Source organism: Neoarius graeffei, chromosome 27, assembly GCF_027579695.1.
Source record: "Neoarius graeffei isolate fNeoGra1 chromosome 27, fNeoGra1.pri, whole genome shotgun sequence".
Classification (NCBI taxonomy): Eukaryota; Metazoa; Chordata; class Actinopteri; order Siluriformes; family Ariidae; genus Neoarius; species Neoarius graeffei.
The window spans coordinates 7540126-7553256 of record NC_083595.1 but is presented as its reverse complement, the minus strand read 5'-3'; the positions used below and the strand labels follow the sequence as shown (position 1 = coordinate 7553256).

The following is a 13131-nucleotide window of genomic DNA, read 5'->3' as shown; positions in this document are numbered from 1 at the left end:
CTAGCTTCACTCCTGTCGACAGCGTTCAGCTAGCAGCCCGTGCTAAAAGTCTTTTACTACAACCCCGATTCCAAAAAAGTTGGGACAAAGTGCAAATTGTAAATAAAAACGGAATGCAATGATGTGGAAGTTTCAAAATTCCATATTTTATTCAGAATAGAACATAGATGACATATCAAATGTTTAAACTGAGAAAATGTATCATTTAAAGAGAAAAATTAGGTGATTTTAAATTTCATGACAACAACACATCTCAAAAAAGTTGGGACAAGGCCATGGTTCCCACTGTGAGACATCCCCTTTTCTCTTTACAACAGTCTGTAAACGTCTGGGGACTGAGGAGACAAGTTGCTCAAGTTTAGGGATAGGAATGTTAACCCATTCTTGTCTAATGTAGGATTCTAGTTGCTCAACTGTCTTAGGTCTTTTTTGTCGTATCTTCCGTTTTATGATGCGCCAAATGTTTTCTATGGGTGAAAGATCTGGACTGCAGGCTGGCCAGTTCAGTACCCGGACCCTTCTTCTACGCAGCCATGATGCTGTAATTGATGCAGTATGTGGTTTGGCATTGTCATGTTGGAAAATGCAAGGTCTTCCCTGAAAGAGACGTCGTCTGGATGGGACCATATGTTGCTCTAGAACCTGGATATACCTTTCAGCATTGATGGTGTCTTTCCAGATGTGTAAGCTGCCCATGCCACATGCACTAATGCAACCCCATACCATCAGAGATGCAGGCTTCTGAACTGAGCGCTGATAACAACTTGGGTCGTCCTTCTCCTCTTTAGTCCGAATGACACGGCGTCCCTGATTTCCATAAAGAACTTCAAATTTTGATTCGTCTGACCACAGAACAGTTTTCCACTTTGCCACAGTCCATTTTAAATGAGCCTTGGCCCAGAGAAGACGTCTGCGCTTCTGGATCGTGTTTAGATACGGCTTCTTCTTTGAACTATAGAGTTTTAGCTGGCAACGGCGGATGGCACGGTGAATTGTGTTCACAGATAATGTTCTCTGGAAATATTCCTGAGCCCATTTTGTGATTTCCAATACAGAAGCATGCCTGTATGTGATGCAGTGCCGTCTAAGGGCCCGAAGATCCCGGGCACCCAGTATGGTTTCCGGCCTTGACCCTTACGCACAGAGATTCTTCCAGATTCTCTGAATCTTTTGATGATATTATGCACTGTAGATGATGATATGTTCAAACTCTTTGCAATTTTACACTGTCGAACTCCTTTCTGATATTGCTCCACTATTTGTTGGCGCAGAATTAGGGGGATTGGTGATCCTCTTCCCATCTTTACTTCTGAGAGCCGCTGCCACTCCAAGATGCTCTTTTTATCCCCAGTCATGTTAATGACCTATTGCCAATTGACCTAATGAGTTGCAATTTGGTTCTCCAGCTGTTCCTTTTTTGTTCCTTTAACTTTTCCAGCCTCTTATTGCCCCTGTCCCAACTTTTTTGAGATGTGTTGCTGTCATGAAATTTCAAATGAGCCAATATTTGGCATGAAATTTCAAAATGTCTCACTTTCGACATTTGATATGTTGTCTATGTTCTATTGTGAATACAATATCAGTTTTTGAGATTTGTAACTTATTGCATTCCGTTTTTATTTACAATTTGTACTTTGTCCCAACTTTTTTGGAATCGGGGTTGTAGTAAAATACATCACATCTGAGGTAAATGTTGACAATTCGGATCATTCTGTCTTGTTTTTACCATTACTGTGCGTTTATGTCATTGATATAACTCATTTAACGGCTCGGTGCTAGCTAGCTATGCTCATCTGTCCTTTAGAGTTGCCTAGCGACAGTGTTCAGTTAGCAGCCGATGCTATATGCAACTACAATGTACAGTAGTTGTAGTAGAAGAGAGATTTTTCCTAATAATTTACCATCATATCTGAGGCAAATATTAAACAATTGATCATTTTTTTCTTGTTTCTTCTGTCACTAGCTAGCTTCACTCATCAACAGTATTCAGTTAGCAGCTCATGCTAAGTAACTTAAGCATAATTTTAGTAATTTTTCTAAGAAAATGCCATCACATCTGAGGAAAATGTTAATATTTGTGACAGTTTTGGCTTGATTCTATTGCACTGTGCCTTAACATTGTCCATATAAATCATTTAACGGCTCCCTGCTAGCTAGCTGTGCTTATTATCTAACCTTTAGATTAGCCTAGCAACAATATTCAGTTAGCAGCCGATGCAAAGTGGAATTTCACTAGTAGGGAGTCTTTTCTGAATAAATTGCTATCACGTCTGTTATTCTTGTTATTCCTGATAGTTTTGTTTGGATATTCCTGTCACAAAGCTAGCACTAGCTAGCTAACTCATTAATCTCGGTCATGGATTATCCATATTTCCTAGTTACCTAGCAACAGCGTCCTGACAACTTCTAACAAAGGTGAAAGCACAAGGTATTCTCCTGGGCATTTCTCCTTTTTCACTTTTCCATCATATTTCTGTACGTCCAGGCAAAAGAGGGAGAAACTAGTTTTCTTTTAAGAAGTGAAGAATTTATCTGAACAAACACACACACACACACACACACACACACACACACACACACACTCACAGGTGAGGTGGTGCTCCAGTATCTGAACTCAGAGGTTATTGGGACCGTTCGATATTTAGGAAGAGTCCAGTTCAGGACCCAGTCGTCTCCAATCAACTCAACACCGATGGCCACTGGAGCGGCAGGCTCAACTATACAACACACACAGAAATGAGGGACTTGAATTGGAAACTCGTTATCAAGGAATTCCCCACTAACTTGGGAATGGCCTTCACCAAAACATTCTTCTTTTAGAAGAACGGTGTTCATCACTCCACAGACTTGTAACATCTATACCAAGGCAGACAGAAGCTGTTCCTGCGATTCGTGCTGTCCCAACACATCACTAACACACTTTTTGTTGTTTTTTTTCTTTATTGTGCCACTTGTGTGAAGGTACGTACTATGTTTGTGTGACTGGAAGACTTTGGTCCTTGGTTGTGGATGGAGAGACAGCAGCAGCGTTTTGACTTCAGGTACAGAGAACGAACACGAGAACCTCACCATAGCATCATCATCATCATCATCGTTGTTATCTAGTCCTGCACAACACAACTCAGACCTGACGGAGAGAGAGAGAGAGAGAGATGGGTTAAGCTTCCTACAGTAAAAACAAACAAACCAAAAAAAAAAAAACCCATACTGGTACACACACACTCACGTTGCGTTAAGCTGTGTGCGATAGGCCAGGTCAAAGACGACATACTGTGCCAGTTCTCTCATCATCTGCCACTTGCACTTCACCTCATACTCTCCATCATACACACACTGCAGGTTAATAGGGCCAGGGAGGGCACCTAACACACACACACACTTTAAACATGCTGTGATAAACAGGAAAGAGTGTATCTGTCTCACAGCAAGAAGGTCCGGGTTCGAGCCCCGTGGCCGGCGAGGGCCTTTCTGTGCGGAGTTTGCATGTTCTCCCCGTGTCCGCGTGGGTTTCCTCCGGGTGCTCCGGTTTCCCCCACAGTCCAAAGACATGCAGGTTAGGTTAACTGGTGACTCTAAATTGAGCGTAGGTGTGAATGTGAGTGTGAATGGTTGTCTGTGTCTATGTGTCAGCCCTGTGATGACCTGGCGACTTGTCCAGGGTGTACCCCGCCTTTCGCCCGTAGTCAGCTGGGATAGGCTCCAGCTTGCCTGCGACCCTGTAGAACAGGATAAAGCGGCTAGAGATAATGAGATGAGATCTCCCAGTGACAAGGTGAACACTTTTCTGTTGCACCACTTGGTGGCCTACTTGCTGTTTTTTTCAGGTCTTGTAACCAGGAATGATTGTAAATGGTAGAAAGAAGCAGCAGTGACCATTCAATACACAGGAAGTCACAAACTATTGACAATTATTATCCATGCAGGACACTTTGTCGATGGAATAAAAACGTGTTCTATTCCCTTCTAGCGGGTTTCATTCATTTGGTCTGATAGCATGCAATATTGTTCACATATCACTTATCCTACGTGTATTACGTCGCTCTACTCAGTGGAGAATGAGAGTCGAATATGGTTTACGATATTGCACGGTTGTCAAGACCATCGGAGATGTAAAACTTCCGTGTGAGCGAGTGACTGGGACAATTTGTAAACGAACATGGCTGCCAGGTTTGCTTCGTTAAATACGGAAGATTTTGAGAGAATTTTGAAAGAGAAAGACGCGTTGAACACCTGAAAAGAAATGTGTATTTGTCATAATAATATTGACTGGCTTGTTTTCATGGTATATCAGATATATTCCATTCAGCTACTCGTCTTCAACTTGTTTAGCATCATGCTAGCTGAATGGAATATATCTGATATACTACTCAACATCAGGCAATGTTATTTAAATATTTTGGTTTTATCGTCTCTACAAAAACACACTTACTTGTGGAACTTATGTCATTGTCTATTCTTCTCTTCTGTGCCGTGGTCAGACTGTTCCTGTTGTCCTCCCTCAGTTCAACAAGCTAAAAAAAAACAACATACGGAACAAATATTGTAAATATGTTTCAACTCAATAAGAGTTCCGCTTCGGTAAATATGAGAAACGTATAAAATATAAATAAGTGCATGAATACGTTGCAAAAACCTATTATAAAATGTTAACAGCTTGCAGAAGAAGATCGTCGTGTCTGTTTCGGCGCCTGCAGCTACCTTTGTTGAAACCGTGAACTCCATTTCCCATGATTCCTAGCCAGACAACAAACTACAGAGTGCACCACATGACCAATCACAAACAGCCTATTTCCTTTCACAATCAAGCGCGCGTGTTCTCAAGCAAGACTCTGCCTTTAAATAACGCATTATTCGCTGGTTTCTTGCGAAGTCTTGCCAATGCATTTGACCTAAAAACATTATTATTACAAGAAGAGCATCACGTTAGAAGAAAATGACAAATTAGTACAATTTGACTTCGTGCTTGGCTTAAACCACAAACAGATTTTGCCAAACAAACAGAACCTTGCCCATGAGTCAGGCCTGTGTGATTCCGGACAAAAAATACACTTTGTCAGTTCTCGCATCATGTACAAAACTTAGAGAAATTCCCAAATTTCATGACATAATAAGTGCAGTTTATAAATCCTGTGATTTAAAAACAAGGAAGTGAGCAGAGATGTGAAAGAGGAAGTCCGGGGTTTTTGTGTCAGTCTGACCCGGGAAGGCGATGTGACCACTTGTGTTAGATCAGGGTCAATGGTGTGCAAGGCGAGTTCAGCTATTCATATGATTCTACCTTTCTAAAACATTTAAACTTTGTTTTGTGGTGGAATTTTACCTCAGTAAACATTAAAAACTTTCTTCTGCATAATTATACACTGTTTCCTTCTCTAAACCTGGATTTAAGCACTTTATTCTATCCACATTCACTGGATATGAACAATCACACGCTCTAACTGGCTAATCTACAACCCCGATTCCAAAAAAGTTGGGACAAAGAACAAATTGTAAATAAAAACGGAATGCAATAATTTACAAATCTCAAAAGCTGATATTGTATTCACAATAGAACATAGACAACATATCAAATGTCGAAAGTGAGACATTTTGAAATTTCATGCCAAATATTGGCTCATTTGAAATTTCATGACAGCAACACATCTCAAAAAAAGTTGGGACAGGGGCAATAAGAGGCTGGAAAAGTTAAAGGTACAAAAAAGGAACAGCTGGAGGACCAAATTGCAACTCATTAGGTCAATTGGCAATAGGTCATTAACATGACTGGGTATAAAAAGAGCATCTTGGAGTGGCAGCGGCTCTCAGAAGTAAAGATGGGAAGAGGATCACCAATCCCCCTAATTCTGCACAGACAAATAGTGGAGCAATATCAGAAAGGAGTTTGACAGTGTAAAATTGCAAAGAGTTTGAACATATCATCATCTACAGTGCATAATATCATCAAAAGATTCAGAGAATCTGGAAGAATCTTTGTGCGTAAGGGTCAAGGCCGGAAAACCATACTGGGTGCCCGTGATCTTCGGGCCCTTAGATGGCACTGCATCACATACAGGCATGCTTCTGTATTGGAAATCACAAAACGGGCTCAGGAATATTTCCAGAGAACATTATCTGTGAACACAATTCACCGTGCCATCCGCTGTTGCCAGCTAAAACTCTATAGTTCAAAGAAGAAGCCGTATCTAAACACGATCCAGAAGCGCAGACGTCTTCTCTGGGCCAAGGCTCATTTAAAATGGACTGTGGCAAAGTGGAAAACTGTTCTGTGGTCAGACGACTCAAAATTTGAAGTTCTTTATGGAAATCAGGGACGCCGTGTCATTCGGACTAAAGAGGAGAAGGACGACCCAAGTTGTTATCAGCGCTCAGTTCAGAAGCCTGCATCTCTGATGGTATGGGGTTGCATTAGTGCGTGTGGCATGGGCAGCTTACACATCTGGAAAGACACCATCAATGCTGAAAGGTATATCCAGGTTCTAGAGCAACATATGCTCCCATCCAGACGACGTCTCTTTCAGGGAAGACCTTGCATTTTCCAACATGACAATGCCAAACCACATACTGCATCAATTACAGCATCATGGCTGCGTAGAAGAAGGGTCCGGGTACTGAACTGGCCAGCCTGCAGTCCAGATCTTTCACCCATAGAAAACATTTGGCGCATCATAAAACGGAAGATACGACAAAAAAGACCCAAGACAGTTGAGCAACTAGAATCCTACATTAGACAAGAATGGGTTAACATTCCTATCCCTAAACTTGAGCAACTTGTCTCCTCAGTCCCCAGACGTTTACAGACTGTTGTAAAGAGAAAAGGGGATGTCTCACAGTGGGAAACATGGCCTTGTCCCAACTTTTTTGAGATGTGTTGTTGTCATGAAATTTAAAATCACCTAATTTTTCTCTTTAAATTATACGTTTTCTCAGTTTAAACATTTGATATGTCATCTATGTTCTATTCTGAATAAAATATGGAATTTTGAAACTTCCACATCATTGCATTCCGTTTTTATTTACAATTTATACTTTGTCCCAACTTTTTTGGAATCGGGGTTGTACTACTAGGATATCAGCTCATATACAGTGGGTGGAGAGAAACAAAATGGCGGGGCATGTTGCTGAACCAACCGAGGACAAAATAAAACCTCGACTCGAAAACAAAACTACAAAAATTGCTGCAGAGTATTTAAAAGAAACAGAAATAGCTAAAAGAATATAGTTTTTTTGTCTGTCCTGTGTCGTCCCCGCAATATCTCCTGTTTCACACTCCAGTCCAGTCGGTGATGGTAATGCACCTTTACGTTGGTTTGCCAACTGCCAAAAAACCCTAAAGAAGAAGACGACCCTAAAAATACAAAAAAAAAGCAACAAAATGTGGAATGAAAGTACTGGATGATAAGCACGTATCTTTTTTTATTTTTCAAGAATGATTTCTTACAAATTGCTCCTGTCATTTCGCAGGTTTGTTTACGTTCTAAGCGGAAATGATTTTGTTTGGCGTTTTGTATAAAGTTTTTATTTATCGAATTTGCAAAAAAAAATCTAAATAAAACGTCATACATGGCCTATCAGCTCATGTACGACTCGATTTCGTGGAATAACCGTTAAATAGTCCCTCGCTAGTTCCATAAAGTAAACGAAAGTAAAATTAGACTTTTGCAAACAGCTAATTAGCTAGCTATTAGTAACCGTTTTAAAAAGTTGAGTTGACTAGACAGCTAGCAAGTTACATATACTGTCAAATGATAGGTGTTACAGCTAGCTAAAATATTGCCTTCTGCTAAGATGCGAACACAAACAGGAAGCTTGGCGCTAATATTTTGTGGTGGTCACATGAACAATATGGGACATTTTGAATGTACTATACTCACAATCCGATGTGAAGGTCCGAGGTTAAAGGTCATGGACTGAGTCATGGCTGGTGAGGAGGGTTTCGAGGCGAGACGAACGTGTGTCCAGTCCTCTGTGATGTTTCCTGTATCATAAGGCAGTGTGCTTCTTTCAAGTTTTGGCTAAATGTTGTGTCCAGTTTAGCTGCATGAATATGATTTGATTTGAAGATGGAGGAGCCACCATTATGTTTTTAGCTCTGTGATGTCATTTTGCCCATTTTTCCACATCACTGTGATGTTAAGTAGCCAGCCAAGTTTGCTAATACACCAGCGAGCACTGGACTAAGTAGAGTACTGTATACAAGCAAGCAAAGCAAATTGTTATTTCTGTGTATTTTATGCTAATCCAAATGAAGGAAATTAGGGCTAATGGTGAAGTCACATGATCCCTTTTTTTAAATTTAAGCTGATTTTCAGCTAACTTAAACTCCGCCCTTGTTGACTTGTCAATCACCAAAATCGGGACATGTACACTGGTTTATTAGCTCATCCCAATAACCTCTAACCATTATAATTCCTAATACGTATGTGATGCTTCACCCAAATGTAGGGTGACCAGACGTCCCGGTTTTACCGGGACAGTCCCGATTTGGGGTTGTGTGTCCCGAGTCCCGACAAAAGTCTGTCGGGACACGGATATGTCCCGGTTTTCGCCACTCGCGACGTTTGCGACTGAGCAGCGTGGGAATCATTAGCGGAGAAATGTCTGCATTTACTATTTTGATGAATTGACAGGAATCGCAAACTTTCCTGGTTACTGCCCCCTGGCCCTGTGGCATGGGTGTTTATTTAGCCACATTATTCCAGACAACAGAACGTGTTGCCATGCAACAATAAAATAAACATTAACTGGCGCGAATGTTCTTTGTCTCGCAGCTAGCAGCAGTAATGCCGCAGCAATTATGCCGAAAAGAAAATGTACTTTTTCCAAAGGTTTACAGGGCACCTACCCCTTCCTCCGAGAGGTGCAGAACAATGCGCACGAAGCCTACTGCACACACTGTAAGTGTTTTGTTCTTGTACTGAGTTGGGTAGCCTATGTTGTAAATGCTGTGCGCTCCTGTGGGGGCTTTCCTCGGGCTGTCGCCCCTCTCCTCCTTTACTGCTGTTTTGTTTGAGCGTATATTTACGGAAGCCGCGAGAGGCCCTTCATATAATCTTTTTTTATTCACCTTGTTATCCCGAGATAACGACATAATTAATTCAGGATCTCGAGAAAACAACACAACTAGTTCGAGATCTCGAGAAAACAAAGCAATTATTTCATGATCTCAGCTGGATCACTGTATCTCCGTCGGTAGAGATGAAGCCGGGCCAGTCTTCTGCGGAGGTGCCGCGGACTAATTTTGAAATTATCCCTTATTAAAAGACTTAATGCAATCTCTCCCTGTGTCAACCCCTGATCAAAATATTGCCTTATTAGGTGATCGATTATTCCAGACATTCTAATGACCAAAGTTGCGTCTATACAGAATGAGAAATAGCCCCAAAGTCGCATATCACAAGTCTCTTGGCGCACCTGAATGAACCATTTCTCAGCTGTTTACTCGAGATCATGAAATAATTGTTTTGTTTTCTCGAGATCTCGAAATAACGGTTTTGTTTTCTCGAGATCTCGAATTAGTTGTGTTGTTTTCTCGAGATCCTGAATTAATTATGTCGTTATCCCGGGATAACAAGGTGAATAAAAAAAAGGATTATATGAAGGGCCTCTCTCGGCTTCCGTAGTATATATTCTCAAACCACTTGTCTCTTTTTTGTTTCTGTTTAACATACCATTCTGACAGTTTGGCCATATTGCTGTGTTGAACAGCTTGTTGCACCTTCCATTAAAGTGTTCACTTTTGTCCACATCTTCTTGCTTTATTCATTCAGTTGTGGGCAGGGGCGCCGCTAGAAATCTTGGGCCCTATGAAAGATTACAATTTAGGGCCCCCCTGGTAAAATTTTCAAGCTCAAGCAACTGAATTTGAAGTCTGTTTTTGGCTGACACTTCGCGTGTGATCAGCTACCTAGCAAGTTTAGGTGATACAATTATTTGGTATATGAACATTTTAAATGCAGAACTGTCAGAATTAGACTGAATAGACTGTTGCTTTAAAATGAACATTCCATGATATATATGGAAGATATATATATATTTTTTTCTTTTATGAGCAACTATTATTAGGCCACTCAGTAGCTTATGGAGTTCATTCAATCCAAATGTTTGTGTTGAGAGAAATTGCATGCATCACTGTATCAGTATGGATTTATAACATTCTGTATGCACATTATGGGATCCAGAGCCCCCCAGCAAACATCATCAATAATCAGGATTACAAAATGTATTCCTTTGTTTCCTCCATTTATTGACTTATTGTATGTGATCAAATGTACGCCTTGATGAATAACTACACTAGTTTTTTGATACAATTACAGAGTGCACTGCAAGAAATCCACTCAGTGTTTTTGGTTTCTTTTAGGCATCACACATTTATTAGAAAACACAGCAAATGTTCAAATATTCAAGTTAAATACTTAGCAATAGTATCAATAAATCCACACATGAACAATAGCAATGATATCTATGACCACAGCTAATGTGCAACATTCATTCATTATCTGTAGCCGCTTTATCCTTCTACAGGGTCGCAGGCAAGCTGGAGCCTATCCCAGCTGACTACGGGCGAAAGGCGGAGTACACCCTGGACAAGTCGCCAGGTCATCACAGGGCTGACACATAGACACAGACAACCATTCACACTCACATTCGCACCTACGATCAATTTAGAGTCACCAGTTAACCTAACCTGCATGTCTTTGGACTGTGGGGGAAACCGGAGCACCCGGAGGAAACCCACGCGGACACGGGGAGAACATGCAAACTCCGCACAGAAAGGCCCTCGCCGGCCCCGGGGCTCGAACCTGGACCTTCTTGCTGTGAGGCGACAGCGCTAACCACTACACCACCGTGCCGCCTAATGTGCAACATATTAAAGTTAAATACTTAACAATATCAACAAATCCACACATGAACAATGGCAAAACATCTAGACTTAATTATACAATAAAGATACCTATGAAAAAAGGTGATTTTTTTTTCACACACAGTGTGATATCCGGACATCATAATTCATCACACCTGCTCCTGCTTAGCAACTTCTAGAATGTTCACCTCTGTTGCGCGCAGAGAGAAACTGACAGCTGCTCTAAACTGCGCTAATCCCGCTCCCAGAATCACACTGTACCATTAGTAAAAAGGGTGGCAGGGTGAAATGACAATATCATAAATCTCATCTCATCTCATCATCTGTAGCCGCTTTATCCTTCTACAGGGTCGCAGGCAAGCTGGAGCCTATCCCAGCTGACTACGGGCGAAAGGCGGGGTACACCCTGGACAAGTCGCCAGGTCATCACAGGGCTAATATCATAAATAATTCAAGAAAAATGTTATAGCAAATCATAACCATGTATAATTTGCATATTTTAACAAAAGAAATGAAATATTTTATTTCAAAAACGTACACAAGGCAATACTATTAAAATAATATTAATATCCCTCACAGGGGCCCCCTGTCAGTGCCAGGCCCTTAGCCCATGTTTACATTAGACCGTATCAGCGGATCATCAGATTAACGTTTTTAAAACGATTAGTGTGCACACAGCAACGCCAATACACGATTCGCGTGCACACAGCAACACCAATACACGGATACGCTCGGCTCCGCAGGCATCCTGCGCTCCAAATCACTCCGCCCTGAACAGCGAGTGCCCTCTGGAGGGTGCGCACTCCGGCCCTGCGCAGCTCACAGAGCGCGCGAGTGAAGCGCACGAGCAGTGATTCGGGACTGAGCCGCTGTGTGTGTGATCCCAGCGCATATCACTTACCACTTGCAAGTGGAAGGATGGGAAGCCTAAAGACAATCGTAACTACACAATGGGCAGTATTTGCATCAGTATTTGCATTATTTTCATACTTTTATACTCTTTAATGAAAGGTGATACAAGGCGGAAGTCCGCGCCGTTTTTCAGCAGTCGTGTCACATGACCAACGCCAGCGAATCAGGAAGGTGGATGTCACAGTGACGTTGTCCAATGACGACGCCAGCTAGAGCTCAGCACAGCGTATCCGCGTATTCTCAATGTTTACACAGCACCGGACCAGACACGATCTGGATTGAATACGTGGACCCTGGCGGATTCCCTTTTCCCGGCGGTTTAATGTAAACGGACAGTGCATCCGCGAAGAAAACGAGACAGATACGGTCTAATGTAAACTTGGCCTTAGAATCGTCCTAACTTTCCCCCCCTAGCGGCGCCCCTAGTTGTGGGGAATGGTTAGTAAGGTTGATTCTGACCTAGGCTATGTTAAGGTCACATATCTACTTTTGAAGTTCATGCTATAGTGCATACAATTTTAGAGATATAGCCGACATGTGCATATGCGTTCTTCTTGGTGTTCTCACAAACAGGTGGAATAAATCAGTTTAAATTTGGCCTATGGACATAGCCTGGCCTATTCTCAGCCATTACAAAATCTGTTGTCTGACCATAATTTAACTGATCTGTATACCGCTATGCTACTAGATAACAAAATGCCTGTTTGTTTTATTTCATGTGAGATGTTGATAAATGTGAGCTTCAACACAATGATAAGAGCACCTCTCTGAGTGTCACGTTTACGTAAAAAAAAGGTGTGCGTGCACGAGCATGGTCAGGCGCAAAAGTGTCCCGGTTTCAGACTCGGGAAATCTGGTCACCCTAGCCAAATACCAACTAAAAATACAACAGAATTAGTTACTGTATCTATAAAAAAAAACCAACAACACAGCTGTGGAAACGAGGCTAATATTGTCATGGCATGCTATTTTGGAGTGTTAATGTGTTAAAGCAGTGTGTACTGACCGTGCTGTGTGAGGTGAAAGGTTCCTGAGAGGCCCTGAACGTGTGGTGTGTAGAAAAAGAACACGTCGTCGAAGCCGATGGCGAACAGTGAAGTGTTGTATTGACACCGCAATCGCTTCTGTCCCGGAGGACCCGGGACGCAGGCCGACACTCTGATCACCACAAATGCAATGTCTCATGATAATGTCCAAACGACTTCAGTCCAGAACAATGTTCTCAGTGTGTGTCGTGTTCGATGTCTGAAAAGCTAAAACACACTCGCTGCAGCTCACCTGTGTTCGTCCGCATCCAGGTGATAAAGAGAGAGAGGAAGACCAGGGACTTCTGTCCAGCTACAGCGGATGTGTGTCAT

General features: G+C 41.9%; 1 protein-coding gene across 1 annotated transcript in view; it reads right to left on the bottom strand.

Moving 5' to 3' along the window:
• Positions 1 to 13131, bottom strand: part of LOC132874796 (uncharacterized) — a 20613-nt gene extending 7482 nt beyond the window's left edge. The window contains exons 1-7 of the mRNA XM_060911197.1: positions 13052 to 13131; positions 12780 to 12931; positions 7872 to 7975; positions 4430 to 4511; positions 3227 to 3362; positions 2970 to 3127; positions 2587 to 2717 (exon numbers count right to left, since the gene is read on the bottom strand). Coding sequence (XP_060767180.1) covers positions 2587 to 2717; positions 2970 to 3127; positions 3227 to 3362; positions 4430 to 4511; positions 7872 to 7975; positions 12780 to 12931; positions 13052 to 13131 — 843 coding nt within the window. The remainder of the gene's footprint in view (positions 1 to 2586; positions 2718 to 2969; positions 3128 to 3226; positions 3363 to 4429; positions 4512 to 7871; positions 7976 to 12779; positions 12932 to 13051) is intronic.